At 39.9% G+C, this 20,548-nt stretch overlaps 1 protein-coding gene across 5 annotated transcripts in view; it reads left to right on the plus strand.

The window, feature by feature from the left end:
- The window catches only part of LOC139473564 (synaptotagmin-7-like), a 422,936-nt gene that overhangs the window by 250,892 nt on the left and 151,496 nt on the right, over nucleotides 1-20,548 (plus strand). Inside the window, exon 1 of one of the 5 annotated variants that reach the window (XM_071256219.1) lies at nucleotides 1,633-1,718. The exons of 3 other annotated variants lie outside the window; for them this stretch is intronic. Coding sequence is in view for 1 of the 2 variants with exons in the window: in XM_071256218.1 (XP_071112319.1) it covers nucleotides 20,030-20,039 (10 nt within the window). In the remaining variant the exon portion in view is untranslated. Of the gene's footprint in view, nucleotides 1-1,632; nucleotides 1,719-19,951; nucleotides 20,040-20,548 lie in introns of those variants that run through there. One more of the 5 variants, XM_071256218.1, reaches the window with a different exon arrangement.

Genomic DNA, 20,548 nt, shown 5'->3' on the forward strand with positions numbered 1-20,548 from the left:
GTCGATGGTTTAAAAAATTCCAAAGGTTGTGTTTTAGCTGGTATGCTTTGGTCAGGGAAAGCTCATGTCTTTTGAATAAGGTGCGGACACCGCTTTGGGAAACGGATGGGTGCATTTTCCGAAAAAATCATCAGATGACTTTGTCATATTGTTCTGACACATTAATACTCAAAATACCTGATCATCCAACTTTTGGTAGACTTCAGGAAGAGGAAGAGGGGATGAGATGTGAGGGGGGGATGTGTGGGGGTTGTGCAAACACCATCACCTCCCCTCTGGATCTCTTTGTGTGATGGCCTCCTTTATTTAAACAGGGTACAACTAGGAACTTTGGAATATAGATGAATTTAAATGTATTTCCATTGAGATTGGGTGTTCAAGTGGCTTAAGGCCCCTGTTATGCCCCCGGTTTCACAAATCTTTCAGCTGTCTGTTTTCCAAAACTGATGAATATTTCCAGATGAAACTTGCTGTGCAGATCAGTCGACTGGTGAACTGGTTTCTTTTGATGATTTGGGATATTTATTTTTTATTATTTTTTATGTTTTCATGCCGACAAGTTGGATTTTACTGTAAATAAGGGTTGTGCTTGTTCGCGGAGAAGAAGTCCAAAATTGTTGAATATTTCAGAATGAAACTTGCTACACAGATCGGTCTACTGGTGCACTGGTACTTTTTGATGATTTGGGATTTTGAAAAATACTGAACAGCATTATTCTTTTCTTCACTGAACTGAAGGTAGCCAATGGCTATGAACCAAAGTAGGGTAGGTAGAAGTAGCCAGAATTGCACCAGACAAGAAAGGGGCGGTCGGGTAGCCTAGTGGTTACTCGTTCACTCGTCACGCCAAAAACCTGGGTTCCATTACCCACATGGCTACAATGTGTAAAGTCCATTTGTGTTGTCTCCCGCCTTGATATTGCTGGAATATTGCTAAAAGCAGCATAAAACCTCACTCACTCACTCAAGCTATCAAGTGTTGCTGCCTGAATCTTGAACCTTACTTTACCCAAATATGTACCTTATCAGTCTATGGCACAATGCATTACATAAGGACTTTTAGCAGTAATGTATGTTGGATTTGTCACTTTTATTATTATTATCATTATTATTATCTGAAAAATATATGGAAAATGTTTTGAGAAGAATAATTTACTGATTTCAAAGTTTAAGAATTACCCAATATAATGAATTACCCAACCATAATTGGGTCATATATGTTAATTAAGTATTAAAATATCAACAGTTTTTGATATATATGATATTTTGAAGACTGGTTCAAGGTGTTAGTTTTAACCTTGCATTCTATGTCAGAAGTTCTCTTCGCTTCCTATGCAGACATGTTAATATTGTCTGATTAAGTCTACAATTATTGTATTTTCATCGCCTGTGCCGAAATAAAGTCAGCCCACTCCCCTGAGGCCATTTATGTGAGAGCAATAATGAAACAATTAATTTTGCAGGAATGTCAACACATTCAAAATTACACTGACCTTGTCTGAATAACAATGCATGACCTTTCATGAATAGATTTATTATCGCATGTAATTGTTTTCCCAATTTACACTGGCCCCCACATTAAAGTGATCATATGCCTGCATACATTATGGACTGTTCACAAGTGGTTGTTCTCAACAACAAACACCAGTGTATGACTTGAGGAGCGTTGCATTGACTGTGAGTACGGACATCGGAGTGTTACCTGACGGTGCTTCCAGGTAAATATTGGCAATCAATACACCTGCGTGTTGCTGGGTAAAAAATTACTTATTGATAATCTCGTTTTGATTACAGGGATGAAATCTTTTCACCGCTTCTGATTTTGAATGACTGTACTCAGTGACCTGTTGCAAATTGATGTAATGATCTTGTTGACAGATAAATGATATTGAACACGCCTATCAAGGCTTTCACTTTGCTGATATTCATTTCCTGTAACATAACAATTTTTTCAACTGATATATGTTTTGGGAACTATGGAATTTAAAAAAAACAGCATTTGGAAATATACTTTTCAGTCAGAGAAAAATAATGGGAAGATGTATTAATAGGCTAAATAAGGATTTGGGTAAAAAAATAGCTTCTGAATGTAGGTCCATTTATCTGAAAAATAGGTTCAGAATAATAAGTCCTGAATGTCGTGCCAGAAAAATTGGTCCTAAATATAGGACCAAAATAATAGGTCCTGAAAATAGGTTCATTATTTATCAGTTCAGAACATTGGGTTCTAAATAAAATGTCCTAAATTATAGGACCAGAATAACAGGTCCTGAATATGGGTTTGGAATACAGGTCCTGAAGCTAGGTCCTGACTTACAGGAGTAGCATGAATTGGTTATCTGTGACATGATTGTGTGTAGTTGTACCTTGACTTTGTTGGTGCTGCTCATGACGTCAACCACTGGCTTAGTGACCCTGAGTCAGTAAATAGCTTGAATGTTGTTGACGTTGTCTTAAAACGAAAAACTCACACATTCGTGTACAGTTAACTCTTGTTAACGCAGAAACCCTGATTTTCTTACGATTACTGTTCGGAACATCTCCATGTGGAAAGACATTCTCTGTCATTAACAATTTATTGATAACTGAGATGGATTGTATCTTGTACAAGTGGAAAGGGTCAGCTTATGGTTACATACTTGATACAAGAAAAAATTATCATGATTGTTTTTCATAATACTTCTGATTTTGCGCTATTTCATTATGATGTGCAAATCACTGTTGCCAGGACTGCTTGTATCTATGTGTGAGGTCAGTCTTATTTAGAATTCATAATACAAATAGTATCAACCTTGGGATACTTGGGATGGGATACCTGTGAAGATCCTGGTAGGGCATAGGTCTTCAGCAACCCATGCTTGTCATAATGGTGACTAACGGGATCGGGTGGTCAGACTCGCTGACTTGATTGATGCATGTCATCGATGCTCATGATGTCAATCACAGGATTGTCTAGTCCAGACTTGATTATTTAGAGACTGCTGTCATATAGCTGGAATATTGAGTGTGGCATCAAACCAACCAACAAACAAACAAACAAACAAACTTGTTGGTGTAGACTGTACCTCCTCTCTACAGGTTGTCAACACTCCATTGCTTGTCATAAGAGGCAACAACATTGGGTTGGGTGGTCCGACCTAGATATTGTGTGTCACAGGACATTGACATTTACTTGATTCTTTTGGCTGGTGATATAGCTTGAATATTACAGCTGTTAACCAACATTCACATAGACACACACACACAGACACAGACACACACACACACACACACACACAGATACACACACACACACACACACACACACACACACACACACACACACACACACACACACACACACACACACACACACACACACAGAGACACACACACAGACAGACACACACACACAGACACAGAGACACACACACACACACAGACACACACACACACACACAGACACACACAGAGACACACACACAGACACACACATAGAGACACACATACACAGAGAGAAAGACACACACACACACACACACACACACACACACAGAGACACACACACAGAGACACACACACTCACACACATACACACACACAGACAGACACACAGACACACACACACACACAACACACACACACACACACACACACACACACACACACACATCTTTATGGACTAGACCCATGAAGATCCGGGATAGAATAGGTCTTCAGCAACTATGCTTGTGGTAAGAGGCAACTATGGGATCGGGTTGTCAGGCTCACAGACTTGGTTGATGCATGTCATTATCCCAGTTGCGTGGATCGATGCTCATGATATCAATCACTGGATTGTTTGGTCAAGATTGATTAATTCAGACCACCATGTCTGACCACATAATTAAAATCAGGTCTTTCACTCAGATTGGATACCTCACTCCATCAGTATTTGAGTATACCTCCATAGAAGGTCATGTCAGGTGAACACTAGGCAAACTCTGACAGCCCAAATAATCTGAAGGCTGTGTGGGTTCTTGAGCCAATCAAATGTCACCTTTCTAAAACAATTTGCAGTTCATTTATTTACTGCCTCCATTTGGAAATGTGATGTCTGTCACAGAAAACTGCTCTTTCACTAGTCAAATGACAGAATGTATAAAATATCCACAACAATATAATTGCGTTGCTTTATTTTTTTGTGCTCGGAATTCATTGATTCTGTTTTGTTTTCAAAATAAAGAAACATGCTTATCTGAATGCTTCACTCACTTGTGCCAGGAATTGAGAAGCATCGATGCTGATAAACTGATAAAAAAGTTCCCCCGACATAACTTCCTGTAGGGGTGCTCTCAGATCTCCAGACAGAGATGTATTGTATTAGAGTAAAATATCTCATTTTAATTAAATTGGCCGGTTAGACCTATTCTTGTACTATTTTGAATTAAATTGAAAAGGGTTCAGTGCATATGTGGTTTTACTGTTATTTCCCATTCTGTTAATAATAATATGTAGTCTATATAGTTTAATATTCAATAAAACCTGATAATATATACACATCAACAAATCTATATTGGCCTCAGGTCAAAACCTTTTCAAAATTACCCATGGCATCTGTAGCTTGAAGAAGTCTGTTCATGAAGTGTGTTTGATTTCCATAAATATGTGTAACCATTCTGCTACTTGAAGACTAAATCATGGCATTTAACACTGCAAGTGTCCCATGGGAATTCCATTCATATACCATTACTCATACAACACTCTGGAATTCTGGTACTACACATTGTGTCACAAACTTGCCCTGATGGTTCTTGAATATAGCCATACGGGCTGCACCGCAAGTCCTATCATTCTTCTAGCATGGTACAACTAGCTGATGATGACCGATTGACCAGTATTGGACACTGGAGACCTTTGATACATTGACCGTTCTAAATGCTGTCACAAGTGTGTGCTTATCACTAGGATTCCCAGCGTAGGAGCTTAATGATGATCATTCTGGATAGTCAGTGATGCATTAGCAATGTTTAAATGTACTTAGGGACTGTATGGAGGGAAGGAATCTGGTTCATTGTGTGGAGCCTAATGGCGCTACTGATGGCTTTCACTGATGTTTGTACATGGAATGGTTGAAATGGGCTGAAAACATGTCATTTTGGGACATAGTATTTTCAATGTTATCAACTTTGATCTCTTGATAAGCATGCCTCATTGTCTTACAGACCGCCTCCGTGGTCTAGTGGTAGAGCGTACGCCCGGAGAGAGGATGGTTCGGAGTTCGATCCCCGGCCGCATCATATCAAAAGACGTAAAAAGATATTTCTTGTTGTTACCCTGTCTGGCGCTCTACATTAAAGGGCTAAAACAAGGACTGGTTGGCTCGGAGTCAGTATACTGTGTCTGAGTGGGTTATTCATGTTAAACTGCAGCATGGTATCTCAGTGAGCTAGCACTATAAATCGGCATCAGTCCGGACTAGTACAAGCAGCCACACACACAAAAACACACACACATGCATGCACGTCGCTATATAAGTGTAATAATCTTGGACGCAACGTTAAACCCATTTTCACCTCACCTCATGATTTTACAGCATTAGAAGTATGACTTTATGACATCATAATAGTAGTGGTGTGTACTTCAGAAGAAAAAATTATAAAAGTTTCATTTTTCTTAAGGGATGTCAGGTCGAATGATGCTCACAGCCTCTCTGCCTGTGTGATTATGTTTTGTCTCAATGCAGTGGTTCAAGTATTATATTAACAATTACTGTTTGGGTACCTGTAACAAGTGTTTCAACTTTGAAACCATGTTCAGTATCAATTCATATTTACAGGTATCAAATTGAAGTTTGAAACCTCTGAATTGAAATCACACTAGGTTTATCTTCTAATTGCCCCAAATTCACCAAAATCACTGTCACCAGCATATTCCTACTTTCCTGGCTTTGATCTAAGACACAAATGTTTGATAAGTAGTGCTTGATTGATGCCCTTGATGATTGTGTTTTTGACACGTTGCACCAGGTTCCTCACAGTTGACAAGATGTAGAAGGCTCATGGCACATGTGGCTTCTCATGCTATGTTTCTAATGAACAACAAATTGGTGTTTTATTGGCTAGTCAATGACATTGACAACATGGTGTTTTTTTCTTTTGATGCTTTGACACATGGTATGGTGCTGACATCAAGTTCTTGGCGGGAGATATTGATGTGGGGAAGGCGTAATGGGAAGGGAATTAATTATTTGCGCTTAAGGTGAAGTCGTTCTGACATGTGTCATGTTGTGTTTTCAAGGTTTGGATAGTTTGTAGCAAGGACTTACCGAGGCTCTGTCAAGAATGTTTTTTCATCTGGCCCATGTTGTATCTTAAGGCATTGGATTTTCTTTCTATAATACCCCAAGCACTTGAGGTGTTTTGATATTAACTTAGTGGGTATTTATTTGACAGTGAAAATCGTGAGAGTAAAGTTTGGAGTCCGATTACCTTGGTGAGTTGGTGACAAGGTGTTTGGTGCTCTTCTGTCCTGACAGCGCGTGGACAGTCTTCAGTTAATTCCATTTCCAGAAAGCACCAAGTGGTTTAAGGCACTGCAGCTCACTGCACAGAGTTGTAGTGACAGTTTGCCACCATCTGCCACTTGTGGCTTTATTTTCTCAGTGCATGTATAATGCCCCAGATTCCATTCACCGAGTGGATGCTCATAGCGCTACACTATTATTACCCCGGTGAATGGATTTTCATTCTCAGCTCCCTGGGGAGTATACAACCCAAGCTGCCTGTGAGGCGCTAGAAGGTTAACAGCCACATTACCATCTCATCCTACCGGGTACCCACTCACTGCTGGGAAACAGTGACTGCTTGTGGAATCAGTGGTTCAATTCCTTGTAATGTCATACCAAAACACGTTAAATGATGCTACTTCAGAAATATTTTTCTTCCTTGAACTTGGCATTAAGGGGATATCACGATGTTTGGGCGGCTCAAGAGTCCATATAAAATGTGATTGAGTGGGTATTCTTGATAAACTGGGGCATGGTATCTCAATGGGCTAACACTATATGGAAGGGCAGAGTGAGTGAATTATTTAAGTGTATTTCTGTTTTCATTAGTTACTCATTCCATTTTAATGTGGGAGGAAATCTAAAACAGACAGCTGTAAATTTTAACTTGTAAAATTCACAACTATGGATGCCACCGACAAAACAAAGATGATAATCAGGGTGAATCTGAGATTCAAGCTTAAAATCAGCAGATTGAGGCTGCTATGAAGACGCAACTCTTTAAAGGGCCACACCAATGCCCAAGAGCAGGAAGTAATGATGACTGATTGTGGAAACACTGATTCCAGCACTTTTGTCATGAGCACAACCAAGTCTCATCACATGCCTGAAAGATGGGGCTCTTGGGGATCCCCAAGCAAGGTCCCAGGAAACCCCTAGGTATTCTGAAAAGCCCAGGAGACCCCTAGGTATTCTGTAGATGCCCAGGAGACCCCTAGGTATTCTGTAGATGCCTAGAGACCCCTAGGTATTCTGTAGATGCCTAGGAGACCCCTAGGTATTCTGTAGATGCCTAGGAGACCCCTAGATATTCTATAAAAGCTCAGGAGACCCCTAGGTATTCTATAGAAGCCCAGAAGACACCTAGTTATTCTATAGAAGCCCAGAAGACCCCCAGTGGTTCTATAGAAGCCCAGGATACCCCTAGGCACCCCCATTTAGCCCAAGATGCCCCTAGGTATCCTAAGGAAGTCCAGGATACCTTTGACATTGTGATATTCTTCCATTATCTGAAAACAGCTTAGATTGCAACTAATTATGGTTTGGTCACGTTGACTTAAAGCCAAAGACAAGAGGGTTGACAATTACTTTTGTATGTATTTTCAAAGAAATTACAGTTTAAATATTGAGAAAAAGAAAGAATGTGACTGATGAAATTTTCATTATTATTGGGATAACTGATACCACAACTTCATCAGTTTAGATATTTAAGGTTCCAGGTCAGACTTCCTTCCATGATGTATTGTCTGGGATCTGTTCAATATGTTGAAACAAAGATCCAAATATGACATATATTCTCTCACAGTGTGAAGATATTGGGCAGTAAACAAAAGATCTTAGGCACAACAGATTTCTTCTGGCATAGGTTAAAAAACAGGTCAACTGCAATATTCTGAGAATGGTGCATGCCAAGAACCTATCAGTGTAAGGAGTCACAGATGTCATCTTCCTTGTGCTTGCTGTGTCAGGATCAAAGGGAACTGTGAGGAGCTTTGGGAAATACATGTGTACATAAAATGTAATGTCTTGATTGAACATTTAAAGAAGGAAATATGATTCCATGTGCATCTCTGATGTTTAGGGGTAGTTGGGCAGTCTAGTGGTACATGGTGACGTTAGTTCCCAGGTTTGATTCTACACATGGGTATAGTATGTGGAGCTTGTAATTGGTGTCTGGGATATATTGCCGGAATATTGTTAAATATGTCATTTAAGGGATCCTGGATAGGAATAGGTCCTCTGACCCCTTTGTATTCTGGTTGGGGATAGGTCCTCTGCATCCGATGGGGCTCTGGTTAGGAATAGATCCTCTGTATCCGATGGGGCTCTGTTTAGGGATAGGTCTGCATCCCATGGGGCTCTGGTTATAGATAGGCCCTGTGCATCCCATGGGGCTCTGGTTATAGATAGGCCCTGTGCATCCGATGGGGCTCTGGTCAGGAATAGATCCTCTGCATCCCATGGGGCTCTGGTTAGAAATAGGCCCTGTGCATCCCATGGGACTCTGGTTAGAAATAGCCCTGTGCATCCCATGGGGCTCTGGTTAGGGATAGGTCTGCATCCCATGGGGCTCTGGTTAGAAATAGGCCCTGTGCATCCCATGGGGCTCTGGTTAGGGATAGGTCTGCATCCCATGGGGCTCTGGTTAGAAATAGGCCCTGTGCATCCCATGGGGCTCTGGTTAGGGATAGGTCTGCATCCCATGGGGCTCTGGTTAGAAATAGCCCTGTGCATCCCATGGGGCTCTGGTTAGGGATAGGTCATCTGCATCCCATGGGGCTCTGGTTAGAGATAGGCCCTGTGCATCCCATGGGGCTCTGGTTAGGGATATGTCCTCTGAATCCCATGGGGCTCTGGTTATGGATAGGTCCTCTGCATCCCATGGGGCTCTGGTTGGAAATAGGTCCTGTGCATCCTATGCCTGTCGTCAGCATGACTTAAGAAGATTAGTGTCGGACTCGGAGACTGATTGCGTGTCGTCATGCACAGATCATTGATCTGTGCTTATGCCTTTAATCAACCAACTTGATTACAGCTGGAACGTTGCTGACTGGCAAAAACAACGTTCACTCTGTGCCTCTGCTTGCTCCTTACCCTCCTTGTTTAAACTCAAACACTGACCCATTCAAGGAGGTTTTACTCATGATGTGCCTTTATAGGGGCTTTCATACCCTGGATAACCATTTACAGAACTTTTGTACTTACAGTGCAAGTTTATGAGGTGTTTATACTTACAGTGTGACTTGACAGTGTGTTAATACTTATGATATGACATTACAGAACTTATATACTTACAGTGTGTTAATACTTATGATATGACATTACAGAACTTATATACTTACAGTGTGACTTGACAGTGTGTTAATACTTATGATATGACATTACAGAACTTATATACTTACAGTGTGACTTGACAGTGTGTTAATACTTATGATATGACATTACAGAACTTATATACTTACAGTGTGACTTGACAGTGTGTTTATACTTACGATGTGACATTACAGAACTTATATACTTACAGTGTGACTTTACTGGACATGGTTACTTTTTTGTGAACACCTGTTGTCATCACTGATTTTTACTGATCAATTTATGTAATATTCACCACTAGTTTGCCTTTACGCTCAATGGAATCTCTTTCAGATGCTAACTGAGACTGATTATTCTCAAGCATTGACCTTTTATGATTTACTCAGCATGGGAATGTAAGGTGCTTAATACGCAGAATGAGCCTTTAAGGATTTTGACTTATGTTCTATTAGCGTGTCTAGAAATTCCCATTTGCCTGAGGTGGAAGATATACTATGTGTGGTATTAAATCAATTAATGTCTGCTGGATGAAGGAATATGAATTTTATGATGCTGTCATTAAGATTAGGTTAGCTTTTCAATACATGAAACACATAAAGTCTCCTGAAGCTTCACAGATTGTGGTCTATATGGAGGAATTGGTCATGCTTCTTTTGGTTATCTTTACTGGGCCAGACATATTTATGTTCATGCAGTTATTAAAATCATATTGGGTCAGTAGCTGGAAGATATACTATCAAGCTGATGTTGATAAAGCTATGATAGATATGGCTCTGTTTTTATGCCACACATTTCACACTTCCTGGTTTTATAAGCACTTGATAACTTTGCCCATCACAGACGATTGACATTTACCAATAATTGATGGTTTGGGATCCAGTCATGATAGTTATGGTTTGAGCAGGTCAGGACTTGTCATACCTTAACCTCATGTATGCACTAGAAATGTTTAATATCATGAGCATGTGTTTATGAATCTCTTTCAAATAGTTATGATACCAGGTGTTTGCGAAAAGGTGAGCATATCCTGCCCTACCAGTGGCACCCATCACAAACACATACAAAGGCAAGTCAATTATTCACCTGAAAAAATCAGGGGAACATATGGTACAAGTCAAAATAGGGATTTTGGCACCGATGCATCAAATTTGGAAATGTCCTCCACATGTCTACCAGAAAACATTTTGAAAGCTTTGCTGAGGCCTTGAATGTTGTAACCTTGATCAAACAACTTCTGAGCAAGGTCGTATGACGCTCTTTGAAATCTTGGTAGAAAGAGCATGCTCGATTGTATCTCAAAAGTTGTGAAATGTAAACACCCAAGGCTGGAGCTACTGGAATATTTGACATGTGTTACTTCAGGCTAGTCTGTAATTCTGCTGGCACTGATATGGTTAAACTTGGGCAAACAAAGTCATAGAATGGTTTATTTTTGAGATTGGGAGTCATTTATGCCTTATCTTAAGATGACCTTTTGAATATCAATGCACTACATGTATTTCATCAGTATTTATAAAATAAGACTTGGAAAACGTTGTGATCAACACTTTTGATGTTTTTTGTCTAAAAAACCCACCCACTTAAGGTAACGGATGAATGCGACACCATGCCAACTTGTCACTCACCATCTCGGTGTTCATTTCACTTAGGGAACATCAATTTCACAAAGAGCACTTGAATAAATTGTCCATTCCACTTGTGAACTCAGATCTGCTCCTGTCAATCAGACAGATTGAATACCCATGAATTAAAAATTTCAAATTCACCAATTGGCTGTTGCATTTGGACATGTTGGTGGGTTAGTGAGTGAATGGAAAACCCATGTTATTTTGATTCTTATTATTAAGCCTATTCTTTTTGATTCATCCAATTTTGTTTCATGAATTTTTTTTCGTAAAATGAGAGAGCGGAGAGTCAATTTGCATCACTCGAATATGATTTCTGAAATTGTCTTCCCGAAATAGAAATGACGCAGATGCTGACTTATGACAAGGCAATGATTTGCAACAATGCTCCATTGATTAATCAAGCTTTAAACAGATTTTCTTGATAGAAATTCTTGTCATGTGCTTGAACTGCCCGATCTTTCTTCGCTCCTTCTGATATTGTTAGGGCTTCCTTGGCAAGTTCAACATACAGATTTCTTTTCATCGATCCCCTTTCAAAGATAGTGCCATAAAACAGTACTTTGTCATTCTTAATCATGATGAATTTCATTTGTCTCTTTCATGAATGGTTAAAATATGTTTCAAAGATCTTGCCAATTTCAAACTGTCAGAGTTGACAGTGATGTATATTTTTAATATTTTTTTTAAATCCCTACTCATGAAATATTACTTTCCTCTCTCCCAGAAGCTCCTGGGGAAAGCACTGGATATCTGTGGAGTGGGATTATCAATGGCACCTCATTAGTTGATTGTTGAAGAGGGGAACTGACATTTATCCCTTGTTGATAAGAGCTAGCTGCTGGGATTGTAAAAAAAAACAGTTGCCCTTTATGGGATTCATTTAAATCTAACAGCTATCCTGTCCCTTGATCACTGCTTGATGGCCTGGATCACATATCTAATGATGTACCGTTGTGAATGATTTTGTTCAAAGTGAAATCTTCTGGCTTCATGCAGTGTCAATGGATTAATAATTTGTACAGGGCTTTGAAAGTTTTAGAGCTTGGGATCAAAGATTTCTATCAGTTGAATCTGAGACCATTTCACAAACTTAATCCTTTGGATTATCTTCAAATCGTGTTATTGACTCTTTTGAAATGTCAAATTATGGAAGTCTACCATCTCCCCTTCCATCTGCTAGTGCATCTGTCCTCAGTAGTCCACACGTAAGAGCCCCGTGAAGATTCCGGGGTAGAATAGGTCTTCAGCAACCCATGCTTGCCGTAAAAGGTGACTATCCTTGTTGTAAAAGGCAACTAACAGGATCGGGTGGTCAGGCTCGCTGACTTGGTTGATACATGTCATCGATCCAAATTGCGTGGATCGATGCTCATGATATCAATCACTGGATTGTCTGGTCCAGACTCGATAATTTACAGACCGCCGTCATATAGCTGGAATATTGCTGAGTGCGGCGTTAAACAACAAACCAACCAACCAACACACGTAAGAGTGAGTGAGTTTGTTTTTACGATGCTTTTAGCAATATTCCAGCAATATCATGGCAGGGGATACCAGAAATGGGTTTCACACATTGTACCCATGTCAGGAATCAAACCGGAGGCTACCCAACCACCCCCCACACATAAGAGGCTGATGTTGGTTTGTGTGATTGCTTGTGAAGACACCATGGTGAATGCAGGGTTAGTCCCCATGCATGCTGTGGATGGGTAAAAGAAGATCCGATGGTCACAATGGCTGTTTTGTAAGAAAATAACATGGTTTGCATTCAACAGATGCTCAAATGTAGGTATTTTAATTTGCGTTTTGAAAATTGTATCCATGGCAATATGATCTGTCTCTAATCATTTCAGTAAGATTTAAACATAAAATGTGGCAATTGAAACTTAATATTGAAATCAATCCTCAGTGTTCTTGTTCATAACAAACTGACCTACTTAGAGTTAAGTACGTTTGTACCAAGTGTCACCAAGAATGGGTCTGTAAATGTGCATAGATATGTTGGAGATTAAATATGAAATATTGTGTAATCAGTAGAATAATTTCATATAGGCATTACATCCAGGGTTTAGTGTTCTTCAGAGATGCACATATAAACATAACTGGAAGTTTTGACATCAGTGAACTGATTTAGGAGTTGTTGCATCTCCTGTCAACAATTCTCCAACCCGACAATGGACACAGATAACACTGGAGGAATCTTGCCATGATGTGTCACAATTAACATGCAAAGCTGACAAACCACTTTATGAGTCAATTTCAAACTACCAAATAGGATCTGAAAAACTAGAAATATTTTTTTGTAAAAAGTCATGATATGACGTTTATTGCATGTACACTCACTGGCCCAGAATGAAAACGTGGAGGTAAGTTCATTAAACCAACATGCTGAAGGCCGTCCTGCTATAAAACCACAAGTCATTGTCTTGTTCATAATGGACCAATGTTTCTTCAGTCATAAAATATCTGAACTTGATCACGAACTCTTTCACGATCAAATTTCATGACGTAAATGCTGCCAATATCTTTTCACATTGCAATTATAGAATGATGATAAACTTCAATATTTCTGAAAAATGACTTGTCCAAAGCCTGAGTCTGCCATTTTTTTGTTTTAGTTGCAAGATTGCTGATGCAGAGTTAACACTCACTCACTCACACTCGCTCACTCGCTCGCTCACTCACTCACTCACTCACTCACTCACTCACTCACTCACTCACTCACTCACTCACTCACTCACAAAAGGGTTCAATATGCACACAAATGTGGGGGTAAATTGCTTGTGTACCGGTCAACACGCAGATTGATTAAATCTTATTGTTTTGAAAAGAAACACTGTAGCTTCTATGGGAAGTGAGATCTTGATTTGAAGGTCAAAACTAGGATCAGAATGGAAATTGAAATTAAGGATTGTAAAGATTTAGATCAATTGTAACACTCATGCCGTAAGACTGGTGGCTATGCTTGTTGAAAGAGGCAACTAATTGGATCAGGCTCTCTGGCTTGGATGATGCATGTCATCGTATCCCAAATTGATGGATTGATGCTCATGATGTCAATCACTGGATTGTCTATTTCAGTCACGATTATTTACAAACCACCATCATATAACTGAATTATTCCTGAGTGCACCTTTACTTTAATGAATAACCTTTCATCCGACCAATCAAGACATTATTTACGAGATTGCAAAAGTGAATCGAATTTGTTTTCTAATCATGCAACCTCAAAAGGTGATGCAGGTCTCTGACATTTACCACTTCGATGAAACCCACGAGCACGGGTTTGGTGCTGACAAACCTAGAAACATAATCGGGGCGAACCGGGATTCAAACCCACAATCATAGGTTTCTGGCGTGCCCAAGGGACGCAACTCTGCACAGCGAATCGCCACTGGGCCACCCGTGACCTTCCTGAACTGAGATGAAGCTGTCTGTCTCCGTGGACGAGTGGTAGAGTGTCTGCCAGGACAACAGAAGGTTGGTGGTTCGACTCCTGGCAGTGTCATACCAAATGACATTAAAAGATGGTACTTGTTGTTTCCCTGCCTGGTGTTCGGCATAACAGGATAAGGCGAGGACTGGATGGCTTGGTGTCAGTATGCACTGTCTGAGTGGGGTAACTGTGGCATAGCATTGAGACAATATTAAACTAATCCAGTTGTATTGTCTTAATAAAGTTTAAGTTGTCTTAATAAAGCTGGAAATATGCTGTTTCTAAATGTTTAATGTCTTAGTGTTGGGAATTAGTTGTAAATTCATGAATAAGATTGGATAATTCCAACAGAATCAATCATCAAAATATGTCTGTTAGTGTCAACAAAACTATATCACATGTAGCAATGACAAACACAAATACTTCAGCGACCACCTTCGTGGCCTCGTGGTAGAGCGTCTGCCTGGAGTACAGAAGGTCCGGGGTTCGATCCCCGTCTGCGTCTTACCAAAAGATAAAAAGATGTTACGTGTTGTTACCTGTCTGGTGCTCGACATTAAGGGGGCTAAAACAAGGACTGGTCGGCTCGGAGTCAGTATACTGTGTCTGAGTTGGGTTTTCATATTAAAACTGTGGCATGGTATCTCAGTGGGCTAGTACTATAAATGGGCATCAGTCCGGAGGAGTACAAGCCACACGCACGCACGCATGTGTGCTTCGCTATATAAGTGCATTAATCTTGGACACAACGGTAAACCTCACCACACCTCACCATACTTGTTTTCAATGAAGACACAAGCCTCACAGATCCTCACTGTTTTGTCCAAGTTCTGAGTAGAAGGTGGTGAATACCAGATCAGAACAGTTGAGAACTTGAGACTGGAGCAATCACAACACCACTATTACATTACCACAATACATTTATGATGATATTTATCTAACTGTTATGGAGTTGATTGCATACATTAAATCCCTTTTGTTAAATGTTTCATTTCTTCATAGAGTACAAGTCATTAATACAAATTATTAATCTTAAAGACAGCAACTTCAGAAAGTCACTGCGTTTGAAAATTTAAATTTTTGCTTAAACAGATATTGCCTTGAGCTTAAGACAGAAATTCTGTCATAGTTCCTTATAGGTTCATAAAATCATTTTGCCTCTGTACTTATTTTTCATTTTTCAAATGCATTCATTATTAATGGTCATGATTTTACCTTGGTATTCATGTAAAATTGTGTGAAGCATTCAAGTCTTTGTACAACCACGAAAGAAATATTGTGTGGTTACGGGTAATTGATTGACAACATTGTGAATGTTAATTGTTGAGAATGTCTTCCCCATGAGGAAGCAGCTAGCACACATAGTTGTCTAGTTTCCTGTGTCAGCCTTGTCAAGCTCTCATGGTATGCATGGTATCACATGGTCAGCTGTCACGTACATTGCATGTGGATTTCAGCAAGGAAGTGTGACGTTGTTGCTGCAGATGTTGCAGATGTAGGTGGAGATAGTGGAGGAAGTAATCTAACCTTTACATAGTTTTATAGTATGGAGATGACTCGGGGTGTGATGACCGGTCAGTGTTTGCTTGACTGGTCAGTGTGACTTACTGGACTTCACAGTTATGTCTTTTTGAGTTACTGTTACATGCCTATTTGCATAATTTTTTTTCTTTTCTTTTTGGAAGGTTTTCACATAAAGGAAATATTAATTGAAATCATAGCTATTCTATGTTTCAGTTATAAAAAAACTTGAGCCTTTATTGCTAAGAAAGGAACTATTTAAAGGAAAGTAATGTTTAGGTTTTTGCAGCAATTAGACAAGTGGCTTCATCATCCAGGTAGGTTATTGATTTGTTAATCCCTTATTTAACCTTTAATATGAACTATTTTGGATTTAAAATGTGCCGCAATTTCAAATTTGAAATATTATCTTAATTATTGATTATTGGTGAAATCCTAGAATCATGGCACTTTCCTTGTGTGATTTTCATCGGAAATCTTTTAGTATTAGGGTCCTATTTAATTTGATCCCTGATATTTGTTGGAGCATAAACACCATGGCCTGTTCTGCTTGCTAAAGGAACACAAGGAGCTCTTTCTGTTGAATAGTAAATACACTTAAACAATTGTTGTGTCCAGTTCAAATAGGAATACTGCTCCACATGGTTTTATCAGCCATGGCTGTCTTTTTAAAAAACAGAAGTCATTATTTACTATCTGTATGCCACGTGAGACAGCTATGATAGACTCCTGGGAGTCAGCTGACTATCTGTAAAAAAAATATTCTGAAATGATTGACGTCTGTTGCACTCTAAAGACGACCACAGTTAAAAGTCTTATATCTTTATAGTGTTCTGCCGAATCAAAGTCGCTCCTAAGTCTCAATTTTAGCTAGAATTATACTACCATACTATAACATAGGCTTACGATAGTCGTAGCGCTAAGATCGGTTTGTGGAATGAGGCACAATGGTAAACATCTAAGACCTGCAACGATTCCAGCCTCCCCAACATTAAACTGACATGCATTCAACCAAACTCATTCACATGTATGAATGAAAAGATCAAAATAAATATTTGGATTGAAGCTGCAACTTGTTTGGAAATCTTGAGTGTGAAGGTAAAAGCAATTGTTATAACTGCTTCCCTTTCACGGGATGTGCAGCAAATAATCAATTAATAAAAAGCATCAATATCAATTCATATACAAAATGATTGCCATGTATTCCCATGTGGGCAGTGAGACTGTGACAATTCAGCAAGCGGTGCCTGTATGGCACACCATCACACAGAGGTAGCGAGATCCCACAGTCCACCCAGTGCCATGTTGGCAGAACGGCTTCACCAGCATTGCCTGTATAGCACACCATCACACGGAGGTAGCGGGATATGCTGAAGTCCACCCAGTGCCATGTTGGCAGAACGGCTTCACCAGCATTGCCTGTATGGCACACCATCACACGGAGGTAGCGGGATGCTGCAGTCCACTCAGTGCCATGTTGGCAGAACGGCTTCACCAGCATTGCCTGTATGGCACACCATCACACAGAGGTAGCGGGATGCTGCAGTCCACCCAGTGCCATGTTGGCAGAACGGCTTCACCAGCATTGCCTGTATGGCACACCATCACACGGAGGTAGCGGGATGCTGCAGTCCACCCAGTGCCATGTTGGCAGAACGGCTTCACCAGTGTCGCCTGTGGCTTGTGTTTGTACCTTCTCTTATCAGATCTGAACAGCTAGATGAAGATTTTTTGATAAAATTCAAATGGTCCCTCTAAAATTGACTTTGATGGGTCAGGTTTAGTTGATCCACATTGAATAAAAATAATGTGTTTGTTTAAAAAAGGTATGACAAAAATGCAGCAGTAAGAACTGGGGAGGAGCATGGAGGAATCCATCAAAGCTGTTTCATGTGTTTGTCTGCTATAAGAATATGTAAAGAGATTTAGGATTAATTTGTTAATTATCAGTGTTTTTCCCCAGCATTTTAAATGGCGTCTGAATGGTGCTGGTTCCAATTGGACTGTGGTATAGGAGCATGTGAAATATGCATGTATGTATAATGCCACCTCGTCATTAATGACACCTGTATGCCCTGAAATTCTACAACCTGAAATTATTTAAATTATGCTGCAAAATGATGATGTGTCTTAAATTCCCCATTGCCATAACTAATATCAACAATCACCACTTTTTAACCATTTTGCAAATTTGGTAGTGGCAATGTCCTGTTTGTAAATCTTGGACATAATGTTTTTCTGAGAATAGATTTTGAAGTGTGCATTGTTTGGTATGTAGACTATACTACTTGGCCAGTCTTTGGTACCTCTGCTAGGAGTGGTGTACAACATAACTCACTCACTCACTCATACACTTGATATACTTATATCATTTTACAGTTTCTATTCCATGTCTCACGAAAGAAGATGTCATGCTCAATGTCATGTTCTGCATGTCATGCTGTACATGTCATGTACTCACTGATGAGTGAATCGTGATGATTGGACAAAGAGACTTTTCCTGTCACCAAGAAGTCATCCTGTCTTCAAACTAAGGTGGACTGCCTCCGTGGTCTTGTGCTAGAGCATCTGCCTGGAGAGTGGAAGGTCTGGCTTCGATCCCCGGCCCCGTCATACCAAAAGACGTGAAAAGATGGTACTTGTTACTCTGACTGGCGTTGGCATTAAGGGGCTAAAACAAGGACTGGTCAGCTTGAGGTCATACACTGTGCCTGAGTGGGGTATTCATGTTAAACTGCGGCGTGGTATCTCCATGTGCTAGCACTATAAATCGGCATCAGTCTGGACTAGTACAAGAAGCCACACACACACACACACACATACACTCACACTCACACACACACACTAATGCACTCACACACACACTCACTCACACTCTCACAAACACGTCGCTATACAAACACACACACACACACATTGCTATACACACACACGTCGCTATACACACACACTGACACACACACACGCCGCTACACACACACACACGCCGCTACACACACACACACACACACACACACACACACACACACACACACACACACACACACACACACACACACACACACACACACACACACACACACACACACGTCGCTATATGAGTGCAATAATCTTGGACGCTACATTAAACCTTATTTCACCTCACCACAAACTAAGGTAGTCAGTTGTCACCAGTCAATCAGGAAGTCATTATATTCTCTCACCCCCTGTTGTTGTGCTCTTGCAATTTGAGCACATTATATCACAAACAAAATTAGGACCTCACTGCCTTGGAGGTTAGTTTTCATGTTTCACAGCATGTAGAATTCCGCTATTACTAACAGGTAGATACCGTTTTGTGAAATAAATAAATTCGATAAGATCCATGTACAACCATCCATTAAGGCAGGGAGATTTATACCTTGCTGTTCAATATTTGATTGACACCTCATCACGATGTGCAGTAGGAATCTGTTGTTACTGAAGTGTAAATGAACATAAAACTGATGTCAATTCATCATCGTCACACATGACTCCTACCAATTCCCCCAACTCTCATTACGCACAAAAACTGCCCCGTCAAAGTACAATGCATCGAGGTTAGATTGCTTAATTAATTCATATCAGTATCTAACTTGGGAGAGATGTCAAATTGAAAATTGTTTGCATTGACGCCAATTTTGGTTATGTTCGAGGAATCAATAACGAAATAAACGTTTGAAGATAGCGGGGAAACAAGGGCTTATCTTGTTTCTGGGCTCTGAAGTTTGTGGTGGGACTTTGGTTCACGGGACGGGAAGATCCGATCAGACGGATGTAATCGGGAATCGGAGATATTGACGTGGATGTGGATTATGTGCAATAGATATGACATAATACAGCTGTCATCATCAGCCCCTTTCTGAAATGTACAAAGGTACGGTGATGTTGATTTCAACAGTGTGTCATGGTATTTTTGGTCATATTTCGGTGTGACATACATGTTTTTATTCCAAAGGAAGAATACACTCTTATATAGTCAGTATGTATTTTTAAGAGATTATTATGATTAATTGTATCAAATAATGAATATGAGATTGCGGAACTGGCAATCAATATAATCTGTGTGACTTGTTTGAGTAAGTTTAGACTTCACAGATTGTCGATGTTGTCTTCCTTTTAGTTTCGGTTACAAGTTTGTTTCCCAGATTCGACCAGATTATCAGTCTTGGTCTGCAAGCACCCATGCTTTAGGGCCAACCCAAAGTAATAAATTGCTGTCCTGTGTCACCCTAAGCCTTTCTCTCATATTATCTGACTGAGGCACTGTTCAAAGCCGTTTAAAACTTCTTCAGTGAGATATTGAATAGAAATTGTGAAATGATACAAGCATAATTCAGTGTTTGAGTGTGTGAGTTGTGTTTTACATCTCTTTTAGCAATATCC

The sequence above is a fragment of the Haliotis cracherodii genome, unplaced genomic scaffold, assembly GCF_022045235.1.
Source record: "Haliotis cracherodii isolate W230 unplaced genomic scaffold, xgHalCrac1.p SCAF_3, whole genome shotgun sequence".
Taxonomy (NCBI): Eukaryota; Metazoa; Mollusca; class Gastropoda; order Lepetellida; family Haliotidae; genus Haliotis; species Haliotis cracherodii.